The sequence below is a fragment of the Brassica napus genome, chromosome A4 (genome assembly GCF_020379485.1).
Source record: "Brassica napus cultivar Da-Ae chromosome A4, Da-Ae, whole genome shotgun sequence".
NCBI lineage: Eukaryota > Viridiplantae > Streptophyta > Magnoliopsida > Brassicales > Brassicaceae > Brassica > Brassica napus.
Window position 1 is genome coordinate 13411479 of NC_063437.1, and position 23992 is coordinate 13435470.

General features: G+C 33.9%; 6 protein-coding genes across 7 annotated transcripts; 4 read left to right on the forward strand and 2 right to left on the reverse strand.

Moving 5' to 3' along the window:
* Positions 1 to 822: 822 nt before the first annotated feature.
* LOC106446613 (probable polygalacturonase) lies at positions 823 to 3004 on the forward strand. Its single transcript, XM_048777680.1, has 5 exons — positions 823 to 925; positions 1047 to 1394; positions 1489 to 1609; positions 1694 to 1942; positions 2115 to 3004. Exons 1-5 carry the CDS (start codon positions 893 to 895, stop codon positions 2798 to 2800), a joined length of 1437 nt encoding a protein of 478 aa, XP_048633637.1. The 5' UTR covers positions 823 to 892; the 3' UTR covers positions 2801 to 3004.
* A 7483-nt stretch (positions 3005 to 10487) lies between these two features.
* On the forward strand, positions 10488 to 12805 carry LOC106446551 (cinnamoyl-CoA reductase-like SNL6). The gene is made up of 6 exons (XM_013888323.3): positions 10488 to 10820; positions 10980 to 11137; positions 11219 to 11407; positions 11942 to 12095; positions 12183 to 12375; positions 12581 to 12805. Exons 1-6 carry the CDS (start codon positions 10583 to 10585, stop codon positions 12672 to 12674), a joined length of 1026 nt encoding a protein of 341 aa, XP_013743777.2. The 5' UTR covers positions 10488 to 10582; the 3' UTR covers positions 12675 to 12805.
* A 1216-nt stretch (positions 12806 to 14021) lies between these two features.
* Positions 14022 to 15557, forward strand: LOC106446549 (tetratricopeptide repeat protein 1-like). Of its 2 annotated transcripts, none has more exons than XM_013888321.3 (5): positions 14022 to 14400; positions 14532 to 14717; positions 14799 to 14925; positions 15065 to 15178; positions 15287 to 15557. In XM_013888321.3, the coding sequence occupies exons 1-5, from the start codon at positions 14110 to 14112 to the stop codon at positions 15400 to 15402; spliced, it is 834 nt and encodes a 277-aa protein (XP_013743775.2). In that variant the 5' UTR covers positions 14022 to 14109; the 3' UTR covers positions 15403 to 15557. The 2 variants fall into 2 exon arrangements, with proteins under 2 accessions (XP_013743775.2, XP_013743776.2); XM_013888322.3 differs by having other exon boundaries at positions 14535 to 14717.
* Positions 15558 to 15762: 205 nt separating this feature from the next.
* LOC106446548 (probable small nuclear ribonucleoprotein G) lies at positions 15763 to 16624 on the forward strand. The gene is made up of 4 exons (XM_013888319.3): positions 15763 to 15940; positions 16047 to 16069; positions 16151 to 16272; positions 16366 to 16624. The coding sequence occupies exons 1-4, from the start codon at positions 15906 to 15908 to the stop codon at positions 16426 to 16428; spliced, it is 243 nt and encodes an 80-aa protein (XP_013743773.1). The 5' UTR covers positions 15763 to 15905; the 3' UTR covers positions 16429 to 16624.
* A 406-nt stretch (positions 16625 to 17030) lies between these two features.
* LOC106449868 (probable aspartic protease At2g35615) lies at positions 17031 to 19949 on the reverse strand. The gene has a single exon (XM_013891546.3). The coding sequence runs from the start codon at positions 18591 to 18593 to the stop codon at positions 17235 to 17237; it is 1359 nt and encodes a 452-aa protein (XP_013747000.2). The 5' UTR covers positions 18594 to 19949; the 3' UTR covers positions 17031 to 17234.
* Positions 19950 to 20175: 226 nt separating this feature from the next.
* Positions 20176 to 23447, reverse strand: LOC111213560 (probable LRR receptor-like serine/threonine-protein kinase At2g23950). Its single transcript, XM_022715345.2, has 10 exons — positions 22929 to 23447; positions 22704 to 22836; positions 22563 to 22634; positions 22284 to 22427; positions 22118 to 22189; positions 21976 to 22035; positions 21791 to 21891; positions 21585 to 21713; positions 21159 to 21503; positions 20176 to 21085 (listed from the first exon to the last, which is right to left on the reverse strand). Exons 1-10 carry the CDS (start codon positions 23032 to 23034, stop codon positions 20334 to 20336), a joined length of 1914 nt encoding a protein of 637 aa, XP_022571066.2. The 5' UTR covers positions 23035 to 23447; the 3' UTR covers positions 20176 to 20333.
* Between the last annotated feature and the right edge of the window lie 545 nt (positions 23448 to 23992).

Here is a 23992-nt window from a genome sequence, read left to right on the forward strand (position 1 = left end):
CAAAGTGTCTCAAACCAGTAGTGGAGCCACATTGGTTGGAGGGGGTCAGTTGACCCCTATGAAATCTATTGAATTTTAAGTTTAGGCTTATTATTGTTGTTATTCTTGTGGTGAGATGGTTGAAATCTCTCTTCTTGACCCCTATGACTTGAGTTCAAATCTCATGCTTGTTTCTTTTCCTCTAATAAGTTAATTTTGACCCCCATAAAATCTATATCTAGCTCTGCCACTGTCTCAAACATGTTTTTGAGTCTCTCAAATGAAAGACCCATCTCTCATATTTTATCATTGTGAAAATTCCCATAAAAAACAACCAATGCACATGCTTTTAATTAGTCTAGTCAAACTTAATTTAGGATCAACAATTTCAAATACACCCTATTGTATTCGAATATATTCGAGTTTAAGATATTGTTTTTGTAAAATTGATGTTTTAGAATTTAATTAGTGCATCCCACTTTAAAACTAATTAAATTAGATCAAATATAAAATATAAACGATATAAATTTATTAAGAAACAAATTAAATAAAATTAATTAAAAACTGAAAGTATCAACTAAAATTATTAACTAAAAGTATAGTTTCTCTTAAAAATGTGAAAAAATCTTTTAAATTAATTGTTCAAATACATAAAGAAGATTAGAACATCTTCTTCTAAAACGGGATATGTTGATCTTTAAGAAAACAAGAAAAGGATTGGTATATGATACTAGGCTCCTTTTTTTAGCTATGCCTATTTTGGGAGATTAAATCAAGGTCAAGCATGGAAGTAGATATTTTATAATTTTTGTTTCATTCTCTATTTACTATTTTTTATCTTCTATAAATTACTTTGTTCTACGACAAATCAGAAAATATCTAAAATAAATAAATAAAACAATAGTCAAATAAAATGGAGTTCTCTCTAAAACCTTCAGCTTTAAAGGTGATTGATCTATTCTCTTGATTTATTCAATGCTATGTTAAACAACGTCATGCTTCTAAACTTGTTTTGTAGCGAGATCAAATTCGAGAGAGAATCTGACGTAATTTTCTTTTCCAAACAGATGACTCGGACAAGTTTTGTCATAGTAGTAGTTTTAGCAATATGCAGTTTTCAGATGATGGAATCATCTCCAGATTTAGCCAACAAGGTGAAGGCAAATAATATTCAATATGACGCGATTAATTGTCGAAAACATAGCGCAATCATAACCGAATTTGGAGCCGTGGGTGATGGAAAAACATCAAACACAAAAGCGTTTAAGGAAGCCATTACCAAGCTTGCTCCTAAGGCGGCCGACGGTGGAGTGCAGCTCATTGTTCCACCAGGAAAATGGCTCACCGGAAGTTTCAACCTGACCAGCCATTTTACTTTGTTCATTCAGAAAGATGCAACTATTCTTGCTTCTCAGGTATATGACTATGATTTCCATTCTAGAAAATATCATTATAATTTTGATAAAAATTATGTCAGAAATTATTCATTTATAAGTTTTTTTTCCTTAGGATGAATCTGAATATCCAGTGGTTGCACCATTGCCATCCTATGGACAAGGAAGAGATGCAGCTGGGCCAACATTCGCTAGTTTAATCTCTGGCACAAACCTAACTGATGTTGTTATCACCGGTAAGGATAATTAAAAAAAATGTCCCAAAGAATCATTGTTTAACATCTTAAATAACGTGTGTTGTTTAATATTTGTTTGGTAAGGTAACAACGGAACAATCAACGGACAAGGAAAATACTGGTGGGTGAAGTATCGAAGTGGTGGATTTAAGAATATCACGAGACCTTACACACTCGAACTCGTGTTCTCTAAAGACGTTCAGATCTCGAACATCACAATCGTCGATTCGCCTGCATGGAATATTCATCCAGTGTATTGCACTAACGTCATCGTTAAAGGCGTTACCATTCTCGCTCCTATCGATTCTCCTAACACCGATGGAATCAACCCTGGTATGTCCATATCCCACGTCGCATGGCAATATCAAAGTTTTTATCAATAGTTATAATTGTTTGCGTTTCTATATAATAATATTTTAGTATAGTTTTTATTTGTTTTCATACTCTTTATTTAGTTAAAAAAAGCATACTCTTTATTTTATTTTTGATTGTACTCTCTTATCAGATTCATGCACCAACACATTGATCGAAGACTGTTTCGTAGTCTCCGGAGACGACTGTATCGCCGTCAAGAGCGGTTGGGATCAGTTCGGTATCAAAGTCGGAATGCCAACTCAGCAACTCTCTATCCGAAGGCTCACATGCATATCTCCCGACAGTGCTGGAATAGCACTCGGAAGTGAAATGTCCGGTGGAATCAAAGACGTTAGGATGGAAGACATAACGTTGCTTCAGACACAATCCGCTATCCGAATTAAAACAGCTGTTGGTCGTGGAGGTTACGTTAAAGATATCTTTGCTCGAAGGTTCACAATGAAGACAATGAAATACGTTTTCTGGATGAGTGGTGCTTATAACCAACACCCTGCTTCGGGTTTTGACCCCAAGGCTATGCCCGAGATTACGAATATTAATTACCGTGACATGACCGCCGATAACGTTACGCAGCCCGCTAGGCTCGATGGGTTCACCAACGATCCTTTCACCAAGATATGTATGTCGAATATAAACATTGTTTTGGCTGCTGAGCCCAAGAAGTTGCTGTGGAATTGTACGGCCATCTCCGGAGTTTCGAGCAAGGTGACGCCAAAACCGTGTAGCTTGTTGCCGGAGAATGCTCCCGTCGACTGTGCTTTTCCGGTTGATAAGATTCCTATTGAATCTGTTGTCTTGAACAAATGCTCTGCTTAGAGATTGTTGCGGAGATTATATAATTAATTTCATAATATAACTATGTTTTTACCAACCAAGAAATGGCCCAGCTGTTATTGTATTGTAATAAGCTGATGGGTTCATGCAATGGTTTTACTCTACTATACGAAGTTGTAAAAATAGCTTTGTGGAATTATTAAATTCCGTAATTAATCAATACATGATTATAAACATTTGAGAACATGTTCATCGTTTATTGACAGTTCCTCCAGTGTCACCGGTCTATGTTTGTCTAGGATCGAATTCCTATGTGAGATATAAGAGGTGATCTAAACTGTTCACATGTATACTTTAATCACTCGATATTTTATACCGGAAACAAATCTTCAAGTATATGATTTTGATCTTTGCAACTCTTATATCAGAAATTAATATCTCTCCTATATAATGGCATTTCCAAATTCCAATGGTATACATCAAACTGAGAGAAAACAAACAAAGAAAAAAAAATCTCCAATAATACATCATTTTGAAGAGGAAATGAAAATATGAATAGTGTTACATTGTTTTTGAGGGAACACTAATCACAAAACTCATTAATGTGGAACTTTTTTTATTTGCATAATTATCCCTAAAGTTTTGACAAAACTTATAATGATTAAAATTTAAAACCTAATTATAAATAACAAGTTATTTAAAAAATTAATTTATAACTTATAATTCAATAATGCTATATATATAATAAACATATAATAAAAAAACAAACAATAACATTAAGAATACATAACTATTAAAAAAAACACAAACAAGAACCATTTTTGACAAAAATTAGTACTGTTTAAATAGAACTCTACTATTTATTTTTTATGTGGTTATGTAAAATAAATATTTATTTTAATAAAGTTAAAATAAAAAAATTTAAGACAAGTGAGTATAACCTAAGCTCTTATAAAATAAAGGATGTTATTAGAAATAAAAAAAAAATCAGAAATAAACATATTAATAATTGAGAGAGAAAATGAAAAAATACCATTGGAGAAACACTCAACTTCTTCGACCACTGTCTGTGACTCACTAAATCGAATCTAGAATGTCATCGTAAATCATCTTCCCACCACAATCGCTACCTACTTGGCTTGTGGCAACTATAACAATCTTGTCGTCAATGTTGGGTGTCAACTTCTACTCCTACCTTTACCTTTTTTGCTTTATTGCTTCTTCTTCCTTTTTGTTTGTGTACTTTAGATATTATCTGCTTTTTATCGTATTCCCCTTACTCCCTAGTATTTTTTTTTAACTGGCTTCTCCCTTAGTATTAACAATTCCTAATTTTTGGTTTAATGGTAATAACGGATTAAGCGGTGCGAGACAAGCGGTACAACTGCAATGCGGGACAAGCGGTACAATTTCAGTGCGATTTTAACAATTATAAAAAGTATAAATATATGCTATATGTAAAGATTTTGGTTACTGTTAAGTTAACCGCGGTGTAGTGCGGGGTGGATTAAAACATTCGAAGACTTTATAATAAAGAATAGTCTTATATACTTTCTTCGAATATTGCAAATAACTACAAAAAACATCTCCAACTCCATTGCAAAAAAAAACTGGAAAATAAAATAGAAAATACAGTCATGAACAAAAAAAAACATTACTCCATATATAGAATAATGCTTTTTTTGTTTGTTCATAATTGCATTTTCCACTCTATTTTACAGTTTTTTTACGGTGGGGTTAGAGATACTCTAACTCTGCTTTTGAATAAAATATTGACGTGAATTTGCTCTTATAATTTTTAATAAAATGATCATACTCAAAGTGAAAATTAAAATAAATGATATCAATAGTATTAAATATTTTGAAGTACGTGTAAAAATTATATAATATTAATCAAACATAATTTTAATATCCAGTTAAAAATAATAATATCATTATTCCTTTTTGAGAAAGAAGAATAAAGTATTAATTAAGAGTATAAAATAAAATGGCTGACAAAAAAATATTCCTTTTTACAGTTTTCATTCTAAATGTCTTATTTGTGTTTTTACTTTTTAGAAACCAACTGAAGACGAAAAAAAAAAAAAAAAAAAGAAACCAACTGATATGTGGGACTATGCTTTGTGCATTTATTTGCGACTTTTTCTTGGGTTCACCCCCTAGGGTGAACTTTTAGATTCACCAACCAATAGAAAGTTATCATTTTAGATCTAGTATCTTTTAATTAAGGAAACAAAATAACTTGCCAAATTATATTATGCTTTTAAAATAAAAAATAAAAAATTAAATAAATAAAAAATAACAATAGTTCTAAAAAAATATTATTTAAAAAAAATATTTGTTTTTAAGATTTAGAGTTTAGTGTTTAAGATTTATAATTTAGAATTTATCCAAATGTTTAGTGTTTTTCCAAGGGTTTAGGGTTTACCTAAGGGTTTAGGATTTACCTAAGGGTTTAGGGTTTTTCCAAGGGTTTAGGGTTTAGGATTAGAGTTTAGGATTTAGTGTTTTGTTGACAACATGTTTAGTGTTTTTCCAAGGGTTTAGGGTTTAGGATTTGAGTTTAGGGTTTAGTATTAGAGTTTAGGGTTTAGTATTAGAGTTTAGGGTTTAGTGTTTTGTTGACAACATTATTATTTTTTTTAAATTCGTTTTTATATATTATTTTTATTTATTTTTAAATTTTATTTTGAAAAAATAATACAATTTATCAAGTTATTTGGTTTCCTTAATTAAAAGATACTATATTTAAAATAACAATTTTCTATTGGTTGGTGAACCTAAAGGTTCACCCTAGGGGGTGAACCCAAGAATAACTCTTTATTTGCCTAACTTTCTACCACATTCGAACCTACCTATCCTTCCAATGTACTGATATTGCATGGTATTTTTCAGTGATATATTAGAGCCAATTTTTAGTGTACAATCAAGTTATTTGAATCTTCATTTTGGTATTCGTAATGGTACTCAGTGACTGACTCACTAGACTTGTAATCTGTTAAAAGTGATACAAAAGTATTCGAAAGATTCACCAAATATATATATATATATATATATATATAGATGATATTTCCTATAAAATGAAGGATTTATTTATTAAATCCAACGTTAAGTAATAATTATTAATTGTCCATATATTAAATCAACAATAAAAAATGTAAATTAAGACACTGAAACAATTGAATGATGAAAAATGAGTTATTAATATTTACTTGAATATACCAGAAGAAAATGAACTAAAGAGAACATTATTACCCTCTGCTAACTTTCTATAGTTGTTGACTCTTTTAGTCTTGCATGAGAACTTTCGACGTGTCTTGAGTAATCCTGAATGAGGGATGCATGTCTTGAATGTGGATGTTGCATGTGTCGAGTAGTTTTTGCATAATTGATCATTCACTTCACTTGGAAGAAAATTTTGTTGTTAGTCTTGTCTTCATCTTGCTTAATTGACAATCATTTCTCATTGCTCTTCTTGATCATGAATCTTTGTATTCTTGAAAGTATTTTGTCTTCTTGAAGATTCTTGCGTCCGTGAGTCTTCTGAGTTGTTGGTTTTTATCATCTTTGTCATTTTGGGAGAGTCTTGTGAGTTCTTTTTTTTTTTGTAACTGGAGTCTTGTGAGTTCTTGTTCGTTTAAGTTTTGAAAATCCAAAGTTCAAGAAAAAAAAGTTTTAAAAATCATTCTAGCGTCTCAAATTATTTATGAACCATGTCCAAAATGTTTTTAACAGTATATTTAACGATATAATAGAGTAGTTTTAAAAGTTTATAACTTTATTTATATATATTTGATGTATATTTTAGTTTTATAAGCTCTAATTTTAATATTATAACTAAAATTTTAAAGTATTAAACCATAATTTATATATTTATTTTCAAAAAAAGTTATATTTTTTATATTTTTATGTTCAGATCCTTTTCAACCACTCTACTTGCTCATACTATTAGATGGTCCTGGAGAAATTATATAAGCTTTTTTGTATTATAGTTTTCTTTTTTAACTTTTATTTTCTTAGGAGTCCACTATATAAATCATTGTCTTTGTTATTTTTATCAACTTTTTCTTCATATGACGAAACTTACATGCACAGCATTTTTCCTAAAAAATATGCTGTTTTTTTTTAAATCTCAAAATCACAAAAGAGTTGTGACGATATATAGTTTCTTCGCAGATTTGCGAAGAAATTTCCATGGACTTAACATTTCATAACAAATTTATCATTTTTCATTAAATTTGGCAGGGATGTTGCTCCAAATCTATTTAGGCAATAATTCAACATTTAAATTCTTAAAATTGGTAGAGAAATAAATTTGGAAGTTTTACATTTATACTAGGATGGTGCTATATATGTTAACCTAGATTTCAAACTTGATTTAATCTCTTTAAAATGATCTACCAAGCTAGTAAATGATTGGATTAATCTAATCCTGTCAATAAGATTTGGGGATAAAAATGAATCAATATAAATTAGAGACTTCTTACTGGCTTTTCCGTTTATATATCCAGATTTAGCATTTGGATGTAATTTCTAGATAAAAAAACATTTAGATATTGTATTTCTTAAAATTAGGTTTTTTGCATTTATATACTACATTTGGATGAAACATTGTTCATTTGTGAGTTTATAAAAATATCTGGTTGCAAATATTTCAAATGACTAAAAATTATTTCAAACAAAAGCTATCATTATATCAGTACAAATAATAACTTAAACTATTTACAGACGAATCTTCATCAAAATTAATTTTACTTTTTTCTTTGAAAATTGTGATTTCACATTATTATAGGTAAATGGATTCTCTCAGTTTTGACAAAATAATTTTATTTTGAAGGAAAACATGGTTTATGGTAATGTGTAAATTTCTGATTTGGGGGGGGGGGGGGGGGGGGGGGGGGGTTAGTGAAAACACATAGTGTTTTGGTTTTTGTAAAAAAATAGAAAAAGCTATGTTTGCATTTCTTACAAGAAAACAAAATTTTATGATTTTGATAGAAAATTTAATTTTATACTTTTAATGGAAAATATTATTTTTGATAAATGGTCTATTGTCGGTTTTTAAATTTTGTTTTGAGTCGTTTATCGAATTATAATATGTGTTTCGAGTCATTTAATCATTTATCAAGTCTTTTCAAGTATTGGGTTGATTTGGAGTAAAAGGTGTCAAACTGAGTGTAAAAAAAAGTAAATAAAGATGCAGAACTACGCAAATTTATCCGAAGTTTATCAATGTATTGGGAACTTACTACAAGATAAAACTAGATTAGCTTTCTAATGTCACTGGTTTGAGGTCTATCCATCGGTTAGATTAAAAGTTATGTGCATTTTACTAAAAACTATTATGTTGTTCAACACGGAAAAAAAAAATTTCTATTTTTCTTATATTTGGTCTGGTTTAATCCAGATTTTAACCATCACAAAAATTAGACCTGCTATTTCAGCCATTTTTAAGGCTACGTTACTTTTTATTTTTGATTGGAGATTACTCTGGAGATTTGTTCCATTAAGAAGATGATTTCATACTCTTTTTAGAGAAGATTTCTGGACTCCTATTGATTTTCATTGTTATCATGGTTTTACTGACTGATTTCCACATCTAATCAAGTCATATTGTCAGTCTTAGGTTTGTTTGAAGAAATTCATGGATTGTTGAAACTGATTTGTAAAATTAGGGAATTAGTCACTCGGTTCTTCATCTAGGTTGCTCTTAATGCAGAATTTAGATTCATGACCTAGTTTCTAATTTTATGCTAATTAGAACATCTCCAATGTATTATTCCATATTTTACTCCAAAATGTTGCAACATCAAAATGGAGTAAGGCTTTACTCCAATATATTACTCCATTTTCTACTCCAAAAATAATATATTTTAATAATAATTGTTAATAATATTTTATATTTATAAAAAAATACTAATTAACCCCAACTATTTTATGTTTACAAAAATTCCTTAAAAAATTATTTAAATTAAACAGTTATTATTAAAAAGTACAAGAAATCATAAAATAAAATAAAAGACAATATATAAGTTGGTTTAATAGTGGCATTAGAATATTATTCTCACAATGATCAACTAATACATTTCGTAATGAAACATAAGCTTCTTTATCTTTAATATTCTTAAATCTAACAAGAAAATTTTGAAATCAGACATTTTCATCTTATGTAATTTTGATATATGGAGGTGTAGCTTCTCTTCCAAGTTCAGTTGGTGCATCAAATTCACGCTCATCCTTAATTACCATGTTATGTAAAATTATACATGTAGTCTTGATGTCATGTAACACATTTTTTTTCAAAACTGAATATGTCCTTTCACAATAGCGAAACGCAACTATAGATCCTTTTATGTTATCTTTATTTTATATTATTATTATTTTTATTATAGTATATATTTTATGTAAAATTATTAAATAATGGAATATCTTGTTTATTTATGTTATTGTATCATTTTAAAATATTATTTAAGTAAGAAATAAAAACATTAAAGATTTAAAGGACCAATTCACAAATAAAAAAAATTCAACACCAAAATGGAGTAATGATTAAGATTACTTTATAAATCGAGTAACCCTAGCTATTACTCCATTTTGGAGTTAAAAATAGAGTGGGGTTGGAGAAGATTTTACTCCAAAATAATGTTTGGAGTAGAAAATGGAGTAGGGTTGGAGATGCCCTTAGCTCACTAAAAGTGTTCAATTAAATGCATGAATGAAAATATAATGAGCAAGATATTCTTAACCAATGGAAATTGATGTTAGGGAATTTCTCAAACCTATTAAACTCGATCTTTATGCATGTTTAAAAACTGAAATTCAATGGATATTAGTCTCTAGGATTCTAATACATAGGTTTTAGCGCTGCAGAAGTAGGCTAGTGTAGTAATGTTGTTTGAATTCGAGAACCTATTAAACTCGATTTTATGCATGTTTAAAATCTGAAATTCAACGGATATTCGTCTCTAGGATTCTAATACATAGCTGCAGAAGTAGGCTAGTCTAATCTTGTGCACAAAAAAGGCTAGTCTAACCACGTTGTTTGAATTCAAGAACGTTTCTTAAAGCATTCCATGTCTAGCAGTTGTTTCATGATATGTGTTTACTGAGAATTACTTAATGTCAACATTTCAATCAATTTGTTTTAGATCGTTTTACTTCCTGCTGTTTGGTTTCTTACAAGTTGGAAACACACAAAAAAAAAATACGGTTTTACAGTTTTTATGGAAAAACAATATTTTTACAGTTTTGAAAAATATAGTTTTGTAGTTCTATTGGATGAAAACGGCTTGGTGGTCTAGAATACAGTTTACGGTTTTGATGAAAGTATAGTTTTATGGTTTTTTCAGGATTATGATAATGCATTTTGATGAGAAACTAAGATATTGGTTTTAACATCTCAGGTGAAAATAGACGAAAACTTTTGTAACAGTTGTTGTAATTATTGAATATACTAATATATTTTATGGTCATAGTTTTTTTTTTTTTTTTTTTTGAACATCGGGTCATAGTATAGAAAGTTAAAATTCTCCTCTTCAGATTATCTATAATATTTATTTAATAAAGTAATACATGTGTTTTAGCTTCTCTTCTCATTCTCACGTGCAGATGATACAAAAGAAAGAATGTTAAGTTTGTGCTCAAATTATCGCATCCACTGGATGTTACTGTATAATGAGTATATTCTTTATTTTTGGTCTATTACGATTTAGCAAATTGTCCTTGTAAAAAATTGATAAAAAAAAAATCCTTGGTAAAAAAAAGTGAAGGTGGTAGCTGGGGGAGCGTGTAAACATGTAATAATAGTACACCCACCTTTCTCATATGTACTACTTCCATTCTCCTACCTCTCTTTCCCACACGTCTCTCCTCATCTATAAAGACAGATTCAATCATCTCTTTCTCGCTTTAAGAAAAACAATAAATCAGAACAGAGTGATGAATCAAGAGAAACCCACTTCTTGTTGCTGTGTTCTTGATGCTTCCACTTATGTGGGTTTCTGGATTCTCAAGAAATTGCTCACCAGAGGCTACTCTGTTCGTGCAGCCATCCGTAAAAATGGTAAAATATTCTGAGTTCTTCAATTTCTATAATCAATTCTCTTAAGAGTAAAATCAAAGTTGAGATTTTTGATTTGATATGAGAATCTCGTGACAAAGAGCTCTGTTTCTTCTTCTATTGTCTATTCATGGTTTAATTTAATGAGGACTTTGGTCATAGGGGAGAGTATACTCGAGGAGAAAATCAGGAACATGCAAGCCACAGAGGAGAGATTAGTTGTTTACGATGTGGATGTGTTGGATTACCAGAGCATCCTTGTTTCTCTCAACAACTGTAACGCTGTGTTCTGCTGCTTGGACAATCCTGAAGGGTACGATGTGAGTTTTGTTATCACTCGAGCATTTTTAAAAAAATCTTATCTGTATTGTTTCTGGTTACTAAATGTTGTGACTATTCAGGAGATGGAAGTTGATTTGGAGGTGAGAGGAGCGATTAATGTGGTGGAAGCATGTGCAAGAACAGAGAGTATAGACAAGATTGTCTTCTCTTCTTCACTAACTGCTGCAATTTGGACAGATAACATTGGAACTCAAAAAGATGTTGATGAGAAGTCTTGGAGTGATCTAGACTTTTGTCTCAGAAAGAAGGTATTTTTAATATATTTAATTATTTAAATATACTTTTCATTTTAGTTCTTTTTGTTTTGTCAACGTTTTTTTCATTTTAACTCATTTAATTAATATTTTTCAATATTTTGAAAAGTTCAAGGGATTTAGACTGAAACATATTGGACCCACAATATATAATATGATAGTTTTGTCCTTGAATCACCAATCAATCTGAAATGTCCATTCAATTATTTATTTTGGGTCCCAAATCATATTAGTCTCATCTTTAAACGTTTTTAATATATAAGTGGTTGGCTAATATATGAGAGTTTGAGTATTTTGCTTAACAAATTCAAAGTTGGGTCTTCATGAAATGTTGTGATTCGTCATGTGATTCTAGAGTAAATCTGGTCAAGATTCAATTCAATGTAAGACTGCCTTATGATATAGTATTAATGAAATCAAACTTCTAAACCTAGATCATCATTTTAAAATATTACTTAATTAGCATTCAAATTACTTTGGATCACAAATACAAAATGAAGTTCCCTCAAAACTTGTGTTTCTATTCAGCTATGGCATGCTCTGGCCAAGACACAATCTGAGAAGGCGGCTTGGGCACTAGCCATGGACCGTATGGTTAACATGGTCTCAGTTAACCCAGGGCTCATTGTTGGACCCTCAGTGACTCAACACAACCCTAGACCCACCATGTCTTTCCTGAAAGGTATTTTATACACACACATTCAATCAGTATAGAAAAACATATATAATTAGATGTATTGATACTCTTGTGGTGGAAATACAATTTCAGGAGCTGCGCAGATGTATGAGAACGGTGTGTTAGCCTACGTAGACGTAGAGTTTGTAGCAGATGTTCACATTCGAGTTTTCGAGGATACTTCGGCTTGTGGTAGATACTTTTGCTTCAACCAAATTGTAAATACCGAAGAAGAAGCTCTCAAACTTGTGGAGATTCTATCTCCTTTGATTCCTATGCCACCAAGGTACATAGTCTTCTAGAAAACAAAACTATTTAATCATTAGTACGTAGTGTTACAAAAAAAAATTGATCTTTATAAATCTTATGTAAATGCACTAGTTACTCGAACTAGTAGAGGACCCTGAATGCAAGATATAATATGCTAGGACTTCGAAATTGTAATTTGTCTCTCTAATTTCTACTTAGTATTAATATAATAAATGGTTCAGGTATGAGAAAGAGATGCAAGGAAGTGAAGTTTATGAAGAGAGATTGAGAAACAATAAACTCAACAAGCTGGTGGAAGCTGGCTCTGCTTGTTAATTACATGTTATATATATAAACTCAAGAGAACCAAACGATACATAATATGTTATCATAAGCATAGTTTATTTTCTCTCTTTTGTCTTTTGCTTGTAATCTCAATTCAGTATAAATAATATTTTCTTTTGTCTTTACTCTCTTTTGTCTTTTGCTTGTAATCTCAATTCAGTATAAATAATATTTTCTTGTACCCTTAAATCGAAAAATATGCTATATAAAATTGAATATTTATTGTCATATCTGTTGACTAAAAGAAATTATTGTCATATCTGTCATTGGTTGTAAAATACAATTCGTATATACAATAAGTTCAGCTAGCAACAAACTAATTAAATAATGTAAAAAATTGTTATATAAATCATTGGAGGTTACAAAATAGTGAAAACACATCTGCAACTCAAGTAATAAGAAAGATGTCATGGTCTCATTTATTGTTACCCCTAATTAAGGTTGTTTGTGATGGATGCGACAAAATATTTGTGTCCTTATAGACACAGTTGTCATCTGCAATATATTTTATGATTATGTAACTTGTGTTGATGGAACTAATAAATTGTCAACTTTAAAGGCATTATAAGAAAAATACATCTTTAGTCTTTAATAAAATTATTTTTGTCATTTTCTTGTTATTTTTGTGACAAAATCTAAAAATGGCTATCTTAGAAAATTTCTCAGAAAAAATAATATATATACATATATATATTATTTAATTTCCATAAGTTTTTATGTCTTTTTCTCTCTCTTTTTTGTATGAAAGTGGTTTTATCTAAACTTTCCTTCTTTTTCTGCAAGCTGGGATGTTAGACATGACGATCACGCAAACAAATCAAAGACATCTATAATGCGTTTGACATTTCTTCTTTTTCGACTTGTTGATTTTGTAAATTGAAAGATCTCCACTACTTTATCTTTTCAAATTGCTTTCCACTAATCAATCGGAAACTAATAGGAGATTTATTTTCGAAAAATAAGTCTTTAACCAAGTTGCTTTGGTTTAGTGGTATAGGAGCTCCAGCTAGAGTGTCCGTCCTGGGTTCGAGCCTTGACCACTGCGGAATTCACATATGAGCTGCAGCATCCGAGATTGAAGACCGTTGCGCGGTGAGCCACCTGGTGACCTTCGGGTCCATGCTCGCTTCGCTCTCTAGTCTGGACCACCACGGTGGGGCCAGGATACTCGGTTATCAAAAAAAAAAAAAAAGTCTTTAAACTATTCAAATGGGAGAAAAGAATGAGTTAAGAAAATACATTTATGGGCCGGTACTGGGCCTAATAGTATCTAAACCCAACTGAAAACAACCAAAGACAAAGACGACACCGTTTAAAGGAAACATCGTGAACCTTCTTCTCCAATTAGATCGTCGATCAATCACCATCGTCGAATCTTTTGCTAAGACCTCGAATCCGAGACAATCCCAAGTCATTGAGTTGAAAAATGGTGTTGATCGAAAGCGAAAGCGATGATGAAATCTCCGTCACAGAAGTACCAAATCCATCGGCTTCTTCCTCGTCGCCTCCCAAAACAACTGATGCGAAAATCGTCGGCGGAGATGACTCCGACGGGTTCGAAACCGCCAGCGAACGTGGAGTCAGCGAATACGAAGAAGATGAGGAAGAAGGTGATAGGAAACAAGACGCGGTAGAGAATCAGGAGCCACAGCCGTCGGATAACCCTGAGAAGAAGGAAGATCAGGTCGAGGCCGTTACCGATGTTAAATCAAATCAGGTGATTGATCGAAGATGTAATAGCTTGAATCTGTAACTTGAAATGGCTTAAGCTCGATGTTAGCTTTGGATATGTAACTTGAAACTGCTTAAGCTTGATGTTAGCTGCTTCTACTTGTTCTTTTGTTTAAGAAGGAGAAAGCGTTGGAAGATGCAAATGAAGCTAAAAAGGAAGGAAACAAACTGTTTGGAGATGGTCTTTACGAAGATGCATTGTCAAAGTATGAGCTTGCGTTACACTTTGCTCAGGAGTTTCCTGAATCTGTGGACCTTCGATCTATCTGCCATTCAAACAGAGCTATATGTTATCTCAAATTGGTATCAGAATCTTTTTAGTATTTTTTTTTTATTGCTATAAATAGTCGTTAAGATTTCTGATGTGATCTCTCTGAACTGTAGGGCAAATATGCAGAAGCAATCAAGGAAAGCACAAAAGCGATAGAGCTGAATCCGAGCTACACTAAAGCCTTGGTTCGTCGTGCAGAAGCTCATGAGAAGCTTGAACATTTTGAAGACGCCCTCACTGGTGAGTCCTGGTTTTCATTCTCTTCTCAAACACTCTCAAAATTGAATAGAGTTAGAGAAACCATTTGTTAGTTTCCGGGTGCAAAGAATGAGTTTGTTTGGAAAGAGTAATGCGTTTGACTCTGTTTTGTATTGTATAGACTTGAAGAAGATATTAGAACTGGATCCTTCAAATGGTCAGGCTAGAAAATCGATTCGGCGTTTGGAACCATTGGCTGCTGAAAAGCAAGAAAAGATGAAAGAAGAAGCCATAGGTAAAAAGACCTTATGATGTTTTCTGATCAAGATCATTGCATAGTGAACCAGTTACTCAAATCTGGATAATGAAATATGTGTTTTTTGTTTGTTTGTGATTTGAACAGCAAAGTTGAAGGAGATGGGAAACTCGATATTGGGAAAATTTGGGATGAGTGTAGACAACTTCAAGGCTGTTAAAGATCCAAACACTGGCTCTTACTCTTTTTCTTTCCAAAACTAGTCAACCACATTCCTCATGGTTTTGCATCAACCATTTTCTTATGTTCATCGTGGTGATATCAGTACGTTTATTGTCGATGAATTTGTACTGGAAAGTAGAAGATTCGTTTGTTTTCATGGCTTCATATAATTTCTGTAAATTCTTTGTGACAACAATTTGGCATGGCGTATTATCCAGAACCGACAAAACTGAACCAAATAATTATAGATAAAGCTGAAACGGCTCCATGGTCGAACCATCCAGAAAGAATCGAAGAAACTGAACCAACCCAACTGTGATCGAACACTATTCATAAATACTGCATAAACGAAAACTTTAAAAGATGGGGCCTTAATTCTTCATTGGGCTTTAAATCGTTATTGGGCTTATGGAGTGAGTCTTAACTTTCCAAAAATCAAATCTTTAGGGTTTCTCTAAAGTCTCTGTGCCGCACTGCAAACTTCTTCTTCTTCTAGTCGAGTACGAAAACCTAAACCCCAAGCTCAAATTCGGATTCTGCAGCTATGAGTCGGTCAGGTCAGCCTCCGGATCTCAAGAAGTAAGCCTTTCCTTCTTCTCATTTTTCTCTTTCCGAATTGACTTTGTTTTTCTATATTCTTACCGTTTCTGATTCGTTGGTCTGTTTAATCGTCGTCGTGATGCAGGTACATGGACAAGAAACTCCAAAGTAAGTTCAATATCTTCATCCTCGTTTATCACACCAACTGTCCTGGTTCTTGAAACTGATCAATTGGTATTTAATTTGCAGTCAAGCTTAATGCTAACCGAATGGTTGTTGGAACTCTTCGTGGGTTTGACCAGTTCATGAATCTTGTCGTTGACAACACTGTTGAGGTGAACGGTGATGACAAAACCGACATTGGAATGGTGGTAAGTCTTTTTAATACGAGGATCACTGCCTCTTGGGTCATATGTTACCGTAGACCAGTATTTACCTTATATTACTTTTGGTTTGATGCTCAGGTGATAAGGGGGAACAGCATTGTCACCGTGGAAGCTCTTGAACCAGTGGGCAGATCTTCTTAGCTCCGTATATGCATCCAGTTAATCATCTCTTTGTTCTAATCACTTAGTTTTTTTTTTCTTATTCTCTGTTTGATAACACTTGGTGGTAGATTCTGAACTGATCAGTAAGAAGTCTACATGATTACTCTTTCTTGTACTAAAATGATTGGAATGAGCCCCCAAGAATGTGATGAATATGCAGATTTTTTTCGTTCTATTTGTGTGTTTATCCTAGATTCATTGCTTTCTTTCTCAAACAAGAGATTTATGGAACTTTTAGAAAATACATAATTGTTGAGGTTTATTGATGAAAATATCATAATCAGTTCTACAAAATACCATAAGCTAGCTACGAGTTACTTCGGTTATAACAGTATTTCTACGGCATTGGTTTTGTAAATTCTAAGGATTGTATCATTTTCATTTGGCATAAAGATGCGGTAGTTTCGGATATACAATAATATATGGGTAGAAAATTTTGGAAAAAACCAAAAGATCTGGAGCAGTTTATGTCAGAACATAGAGGGTACTTTTTAAGATAGAGAAACGATTTATTGCAGTTATGTGAAGGCAAAAGATACGAGCTATTTTGAAATAACAAAAAAAATTGGGGTAGTTTAGTTAATATTTAAAGGCATCTGACAATTTTATAAATAAAAATATATATGGGTCAGCTTAAAATACAAAAGAAATGGGTAGTTCTGTAAAAATCTATTTATTTTCTTAAAATTTAACGTGTCTGCGTAAGATATGATGCAGCTTGTTGCACTCAACAACAGTTACATTTTTTTTTTGGTCGAACAACAGTTACATTTATTTATATGTTATCAGGATGGAGAATAGTCATCAAGTAGAACACAGTCGATTCTCTGTAGATAAACGTTCTTCTCCTTGAGGTCATAAGCAATATTATAGTATTGCTGAGCCATTAACCCAATAGCTGTGAAATCTTTATACTGCCTTCCATGTTCCGTGGTCGGCCTCACCGACATACAAAACACGTTAAGATACACATCAGTTTCCGACAACGGATAGAACATGCTCGCAGCCTCCATAGCCAGCTCCGCTCCTCCCGCAAACCGAAACGTCACGACAGGGAAACCTATCAGCTCTTCGTTTACTTTCCCATGGTAGCACAACAAGTCCCTAAACCAGAACCTCTCCAGCTGCGTATCAAGAATGGCTTTTACTTCGTTATAGAGTTCTCTGTAAGCTGCTTCTGCGAGCCAAGTGAAGAGTGTCCCGGAGTCGAGTATCACTCCTGTTCTTGCTCCTCTTCTTTTGAAAACCATTGGTTCTATATTCAGTTGTTTCTCCCCGACACTGATCCCTTCAAGACTCATGTAGTAGATGCCAGTCTCCGTCTCAATGGGCGTTGGATCGCCGAGAACATCAGCGTCCTCTCCAAGAACCAGCTGGTTGAAACTGTAGTCTTTGTTAGCTAAGTCGCCGATGCAGTACGAGAATTTAGACCCGAGCTGGACCGCGACGGACGCCGGTTTAGCTCCTAAACCCAAAATACCGGTTAACTCACTCCCTAACTGTTCACCATTCTCATGGCCACACCCAAACGCAACTGGTTTACTCAAAACTCTGTTTCCGTTAGGCGTTGTGAACGTTAACTGTTCTTTAGCGAATACGCCTTTGGAGCCAGCGCCGTTTATGTACACTTGCTCGTAAAGACACTCGTGCGAGGATCCACAGTGTCCCGCTGGTGCATACCTACAAAACTCATCGTTGCATGAATACTCTACGTACGATGAAGACAATGCTGGATTGAAGATAGGACGTGGAGACGACGAGGATTGTTTGCATGGAAGACATTTGATCCATAACAGTGAGCTTCCTGTGTCCATGATTGCGAACTGCTGCACCGGAGGCTGTCCTACCGAGAAGTTTACGAAGAACATCGACGTCGTGATTGCTTGGTGCATGTCGACTTGGAAGTCACTGCTGCTCAGCTCTTTATCAATCGTGTTCTGTAGATGCATGAACCGAGCTGATGAGAGACTTGTCAGGTGTTGGATATGGTCTTCTAGAGTGACCGGAGCTCGAGCGTTACGGGCCATTGTGTCACGGTGTATCAGCTTCAAAGCCATTCGGTTAGATTTCTTGGCGGATTCTGTGACAATGGAGCATGAGAGAATGATGAAGAGTAAGAGTGATGTTTGGAAAAGATATTCCATTGTTGTTCAGACAGAGATTGCACTCATGGACTTGAGAGCTCAGAACAAGAAGAGTCGGATATACCATTTTGTAACACAGTAGAGGATTAAGATATGGTTCATAGCATCAAGACTGTGGTCGGAAAGAAGAATATAAAATATCAAAGCATAACGAATTGATGACACCATTAGAAGAAATAATATTCAAGAACAACAACTAAAGATCATGAGACTACTAATAGCAAAAGTTCGTTGAGGTTATATATTATTATAGGTTCTTAATCTGATATAACCTGTCATGTACTTCACATCTTTTGTAATGCGAGGTTTTAATATATATGCATGTGTTACAAAAAAATATATAACTAATATGGAACATTACTAGTCTTTTGACTCTTTCTATTGTTTCCCAAATATCCATCATACATTTGCTCTACTCTAGTTTTCGGCTGCCTAGGTTTTCTTGAAAAAGAATGGCTCATCGACCTCTACATGTAGTCCCAAAATTTGGAATTTTTAAACTAAACGGTGGTAGCCTCTTCCTGAGTTTGAGACTTTGAGTCTTACCATGAACTAAGTTGTTATTTGCTTGGTCATGCGTTATGAGACCAAATCTTAGGCCTCATTTAGAAAACCCGGGTTAGGCGATTCATCGATTTTAATTTCCAATTTTATGTTCTTAGACGTCAACACTGCAACACTACATGACCAGCCTTGGAACACATGATGCATGGCTAAAGAACATTGACAAGCCTTGCACCATTATGATGAACTCTTGTTCCTACATAAGATTGGAAGTCTTGGTGAAGCTATAAACAATTATTTCATTGACAGATCTAGAGAAAGTTCTTTTCATGAGATTGTAAATAGAAAAGGTTTGTTGAGATTATATATATTATTATATGGTTTCGATCTCATATAATCTGCCATGTACTTCACATCTTTGTAGTGGGAGATTTTAATATATGCATGTGTTAGTTACTCCAAATTTTGGGACTATAGGTGGAGGTACGGTAGAGGAACCATTCCTTTTCAGGAAACCTAATCAGCAGAAAAAAACTAAGATTACATGACAGATTATATGAGATCAAGACCCTATAATGTTCATGTTAGACCCTGATCCAAGCCTTGGAACACATGATGCATGTATGTCGCTTGTGATGCAAGCTGTAGGATCTTACATGTATCTTGATCCTATTCCTCCTATAAAGTATAACTGTATCAACTAGGCTGATCCAAATAGGCTTTTTATTTGTAGGAATTTGTAGTAAAAATTTTATGTAATTAAATTATAAAATTTCTATCTACTACTATTCATCTGAAACATAACAATCATTACTTATTACCTAACATTTTGACTTGGTACCTCTCATCATGCATTACAGAAACTTGTTAGGTGAGTGAAACTGAAAAACTAATAAAACAAAAAACAAACAGAAGTACAAGTCAGAACATCATTAACCTGTTGTGCAGATACCACATAAGGGCACAGTTTGACCAAACATTGCTTTCACTGGACCACAATAAGCTTCAAAGACATATGTGACCATAACAAACATTCTCAAAATAAGTCTTAATGAGTTTGAGAGAGACAAACACCAAAAACAGAAAAACAAAGAAAAACACCTTCCAAAATAAATAATATCTACATCCAAAATAGTAAACATTAGACCCCATAATCTCAAATTTTCATTACAATTTACATGTCTATATCATCTCCAAAAAAATTTAAACTCATGGGGCTTATCTTTCTTTCTTTCTCTACCTAGGACCAGAGAGTTCCATGGCGAAAGAATCTAAGGCATGATTGTCATCTTCATCATCAAACCCTGAGGATCCAAACAGATGTTTGGTTTGGTTGTCTCCATTAGCATCAGTAGAGGTAATACTTCTGTAAGACATGTTGGCATGGTAGAAATGTGAATGGTTATGTGAAGCAGCCCATCTCTCAGCCAATCCATCTCCTTCAAGCATCTGAACCACTTCAGACATCTTCGGCCTATGCGCTGGAAGGAACTGAGTGCAGAGCAAAGCCACTTGCAGCATCTCTCCAACTTCTATTCTATCGTACGTTGTCCCCAGTTCTCGGTCCACAAGCTCCTCTACTTTCATCTCTTTGTGCAGTTTCTTCACCCATTCAAGCATTGCTCCTTTCTGGCTAACGGTTTTGCCAAACTCGAGAGCTCTCATCCCTGTGATGAGCTCTAGCAAGAGTATACCGAACCCAAAGACATCTGTTTTCTCAGATGACTGACCTGTGGAGAGATACTCAGGCGCAATGTGACCAACAGTGCCTCTAACCGCGGTTGTCACATGCGAGTCCTCGTGGTTGAGCAGCTTGGCAAGCCCAAAATCTCCAACGACAGCTTCAAAAAACTCGTCTAGAAGCACATTCGCCGCCTTGACATCACGGTGAATGATCTTTGGATCACACTGCTCGTGTAGATAGAACAAACCTCTCGCAGCTCCTATGGCTATCTTCTTCCTTGTGTACCAATCCAACGCAGGCTTAGCTGTAAACAGTAAACAAACATCAGTTAAAAAGTGATTCAGTCTCGTGTGACTTAAATGAGTTCTATGAGTTACCTTTAAGCCTAGAGGCGACGCTGCCATTGGACATGTAAGGGTAGACAAGAAGCCTTTCGCTAGAACTGACGCAGTAACCGATTAACCGAAGCAAGTTCCTGTGAACAGCTAAGCTGATCATCTCAAGCTCGGTGCGGAACTGAGAGTTCCCTGAGGTTCCATTCACATCTTTCAAACGTTTCACTGCAACCATTGTACCGTCCCCAAGCTTTCCTCTGTAGACATTACCAAACCCGCCTGCACCGAGTATGTGCTTGGAGCTAAAACCATCCGTAGCTACATGGAGTTCTCTGAAACTGAAGCTTTTTAGATTCCCTAGTCCTAGTAGCCCTTCCTCTTGCTTGTCTGCACAAACAACAACACACAAAAGGTTTGAATTTGAACAGAAAATTAAAAAAACACAAGGGTCTGAGTTCACTAACTAACCACTTATGCGGAGGATCATAAGCCGTCTTTGTTTCCTTCTGTACCAAATGAAGGCGAGGGAGAGGATCACACTAACAGCAAAGGCGAGGCTTACACCAAGCGCAACTGCTAATACGTTGGTCTTGCGTCCTACAATATCACAAATGGTTAAAGACTAATGAAAAAATGTAATAAAACCAAAGGAGAAGAGAGACAAGATTTTTTACCAGAGGAGGAGCTTAAAGAGACAGAGAAAGGGCTTGGATTGATTGATCCTGAACAAATCTCAGGTGGGCTGCTTCTACAAATCAATGGATTCCCAGCAATACTACACTCAAAACAAATAAAATCAGTTTAAATAAGTCAAGAAACAACAAGTGTGTTGAAATGTTTATGAAAAAGAAACTCTTACTTGATTGTCTTTACAGGAAATTTAGGAACAGGACCTCTCAGATTGTTGTAAGACAAGTCTCTGAACAAAACATCAAGAACAGGAGTCAAAGAAAGGTTAAAAATTAAACCAAATTAAAAAAAAAAAGACTGTATATACTCACAAGAAAGAGAGGTGAGGGATTTGAGAGAGAGAAGCAGGAAAGGGCCCAGATAATGAGTTGTTGTTCAACCTCCTAAAAATAAATCATTACACCAAAAACAAAACAGCACGTACGAGGTTAAGTAAGAGGACAAGCTCTTGATTATTAAAATTTTGCAAAGACTTACAGATATAGGAGACTAGTGAGCTGGTTAACCGAACCGGGAATTTCGCCTGAAAACCGGTTATTGGAAAGATCCAAAGTCTGTAACTTTGGTAGAGAACAGAGCTCCGGTGGGATGTTGCCGGAGATGTTATTGTTCTGTAATAACCTTCACAACAACAAAAAACAAAAACCCATCAGCATAAAACTGGAATCGAGGTTGGAGAAACAAACAAAAGTTCCAAACTTTATTTTGTATTGTTGTGAAGAAACAAACAAAGAGAGAAGGGTGTCGCAGTCTTACACTTGATGGAGGTTAGTGAGGTTTGCGATGGAGGCTGATAAAGTACCAGAAAGAGACTGGCTTGGAACTCCTCTGCCATTGGAGATAGAAGAAGAAGATTAATGTCTGTCGGAGAGAGAGATTAAAAAAAAAAACACTTACAGGATAGTAACGAGGTTGTCGGGAGAACAAGTGATCATGGTCCAGCTACAAGGATCAACAGAGAACTCATCCCAGTTGTTCAAAACACCATGAGGGTCGTGTAATTCGTTCTTTATGTTTATCAGAGCTTCCACTGTCAACATTAAAAAAAAACATAATTTTTTAGTCTTTCAGACACCCAAAGAAAATTAAAATAAAAATAAAAATCTTTTTTTTTTGTGCTACCTTCAGGGTTTCTGGGCTGAGAAGAGAGAGAGCAAGTGGAGAAACAGAGTAACAAGAAGGAGACGAAAGAGAAGAGAAAGTAAGGATCTTTCTTCATAACCGCCATGAAAGGTTTACCACAAGGAGAAGGAAAGACAAAAACAAAACAACAACAAAACTGAAGAACAGAAACTTTGTTTTTGATGTTTTCTGTGCCCACAAAAGAGAGATAAAGCAAAAGCAACAAAGAAGAAAGAAGAATGCTTTTCTTTCTTTTTCTTGGGTTTTGTTTTAAAAACTTTCTCTGTCTCTGGCTCGCACTGAATTATGTATGAATTGTAAGGAGAGATAATCAACACACAGAAACAGGTTTAAAACCAGAGAGCATTTTTTCTTCTGGATTTGTAGAGAGAGAGAAGGTTGTGTAGTGGTTTAGTGTGGGGGGGAGGGGAGAATGAGGTTGGAAAGCTGATACGGACCCGTATTGGTGTGATTTTACTTTTGTTCAGTTTCTCTTCTTTTTTTGTTTTAATGCCAATTTTGTGAAAACTTGTTCCACACATAAATAAGGGTGGCAAATTAGGGGAAGAGATCAGAGATGGGATGAGAACATAAGAAAGGTTTAGTCTTTTTTTTAAAAAAAAAAATTACATTTTTATCAACTTTTGCATGGGAATAGAATCATAAGCATGGAGAATCAGTTTTCTTTTGTTCCCTGTTTGAAATTTAAAAAGATAAAATAGAGCATTATTCTTAATTGGGTACGTTACTGAAAATATTATTCTTTTGTTTTGTTTTCTGAAAACCCAAAACAAAAAAGATCATACCATTGTAAATTGATAAATTATGTTGAGATTTCACATAGTTTTAAATAGAATTGGTCATTAGTAAGGTTATGTTTTTTTGTTGGATTCGAATCATATGAGTACTTAAACTACACTAACAATTATGAATATCGGACCGCGCACACAACCAAACACAAAGAGAGAGTAAACATAATAAACGGAGCTCATACACAATTTAATATGAGTACATGAGAAAGAAGTATACTCTCAGTTTGACATCCTTCTTTAAACAATTTACTA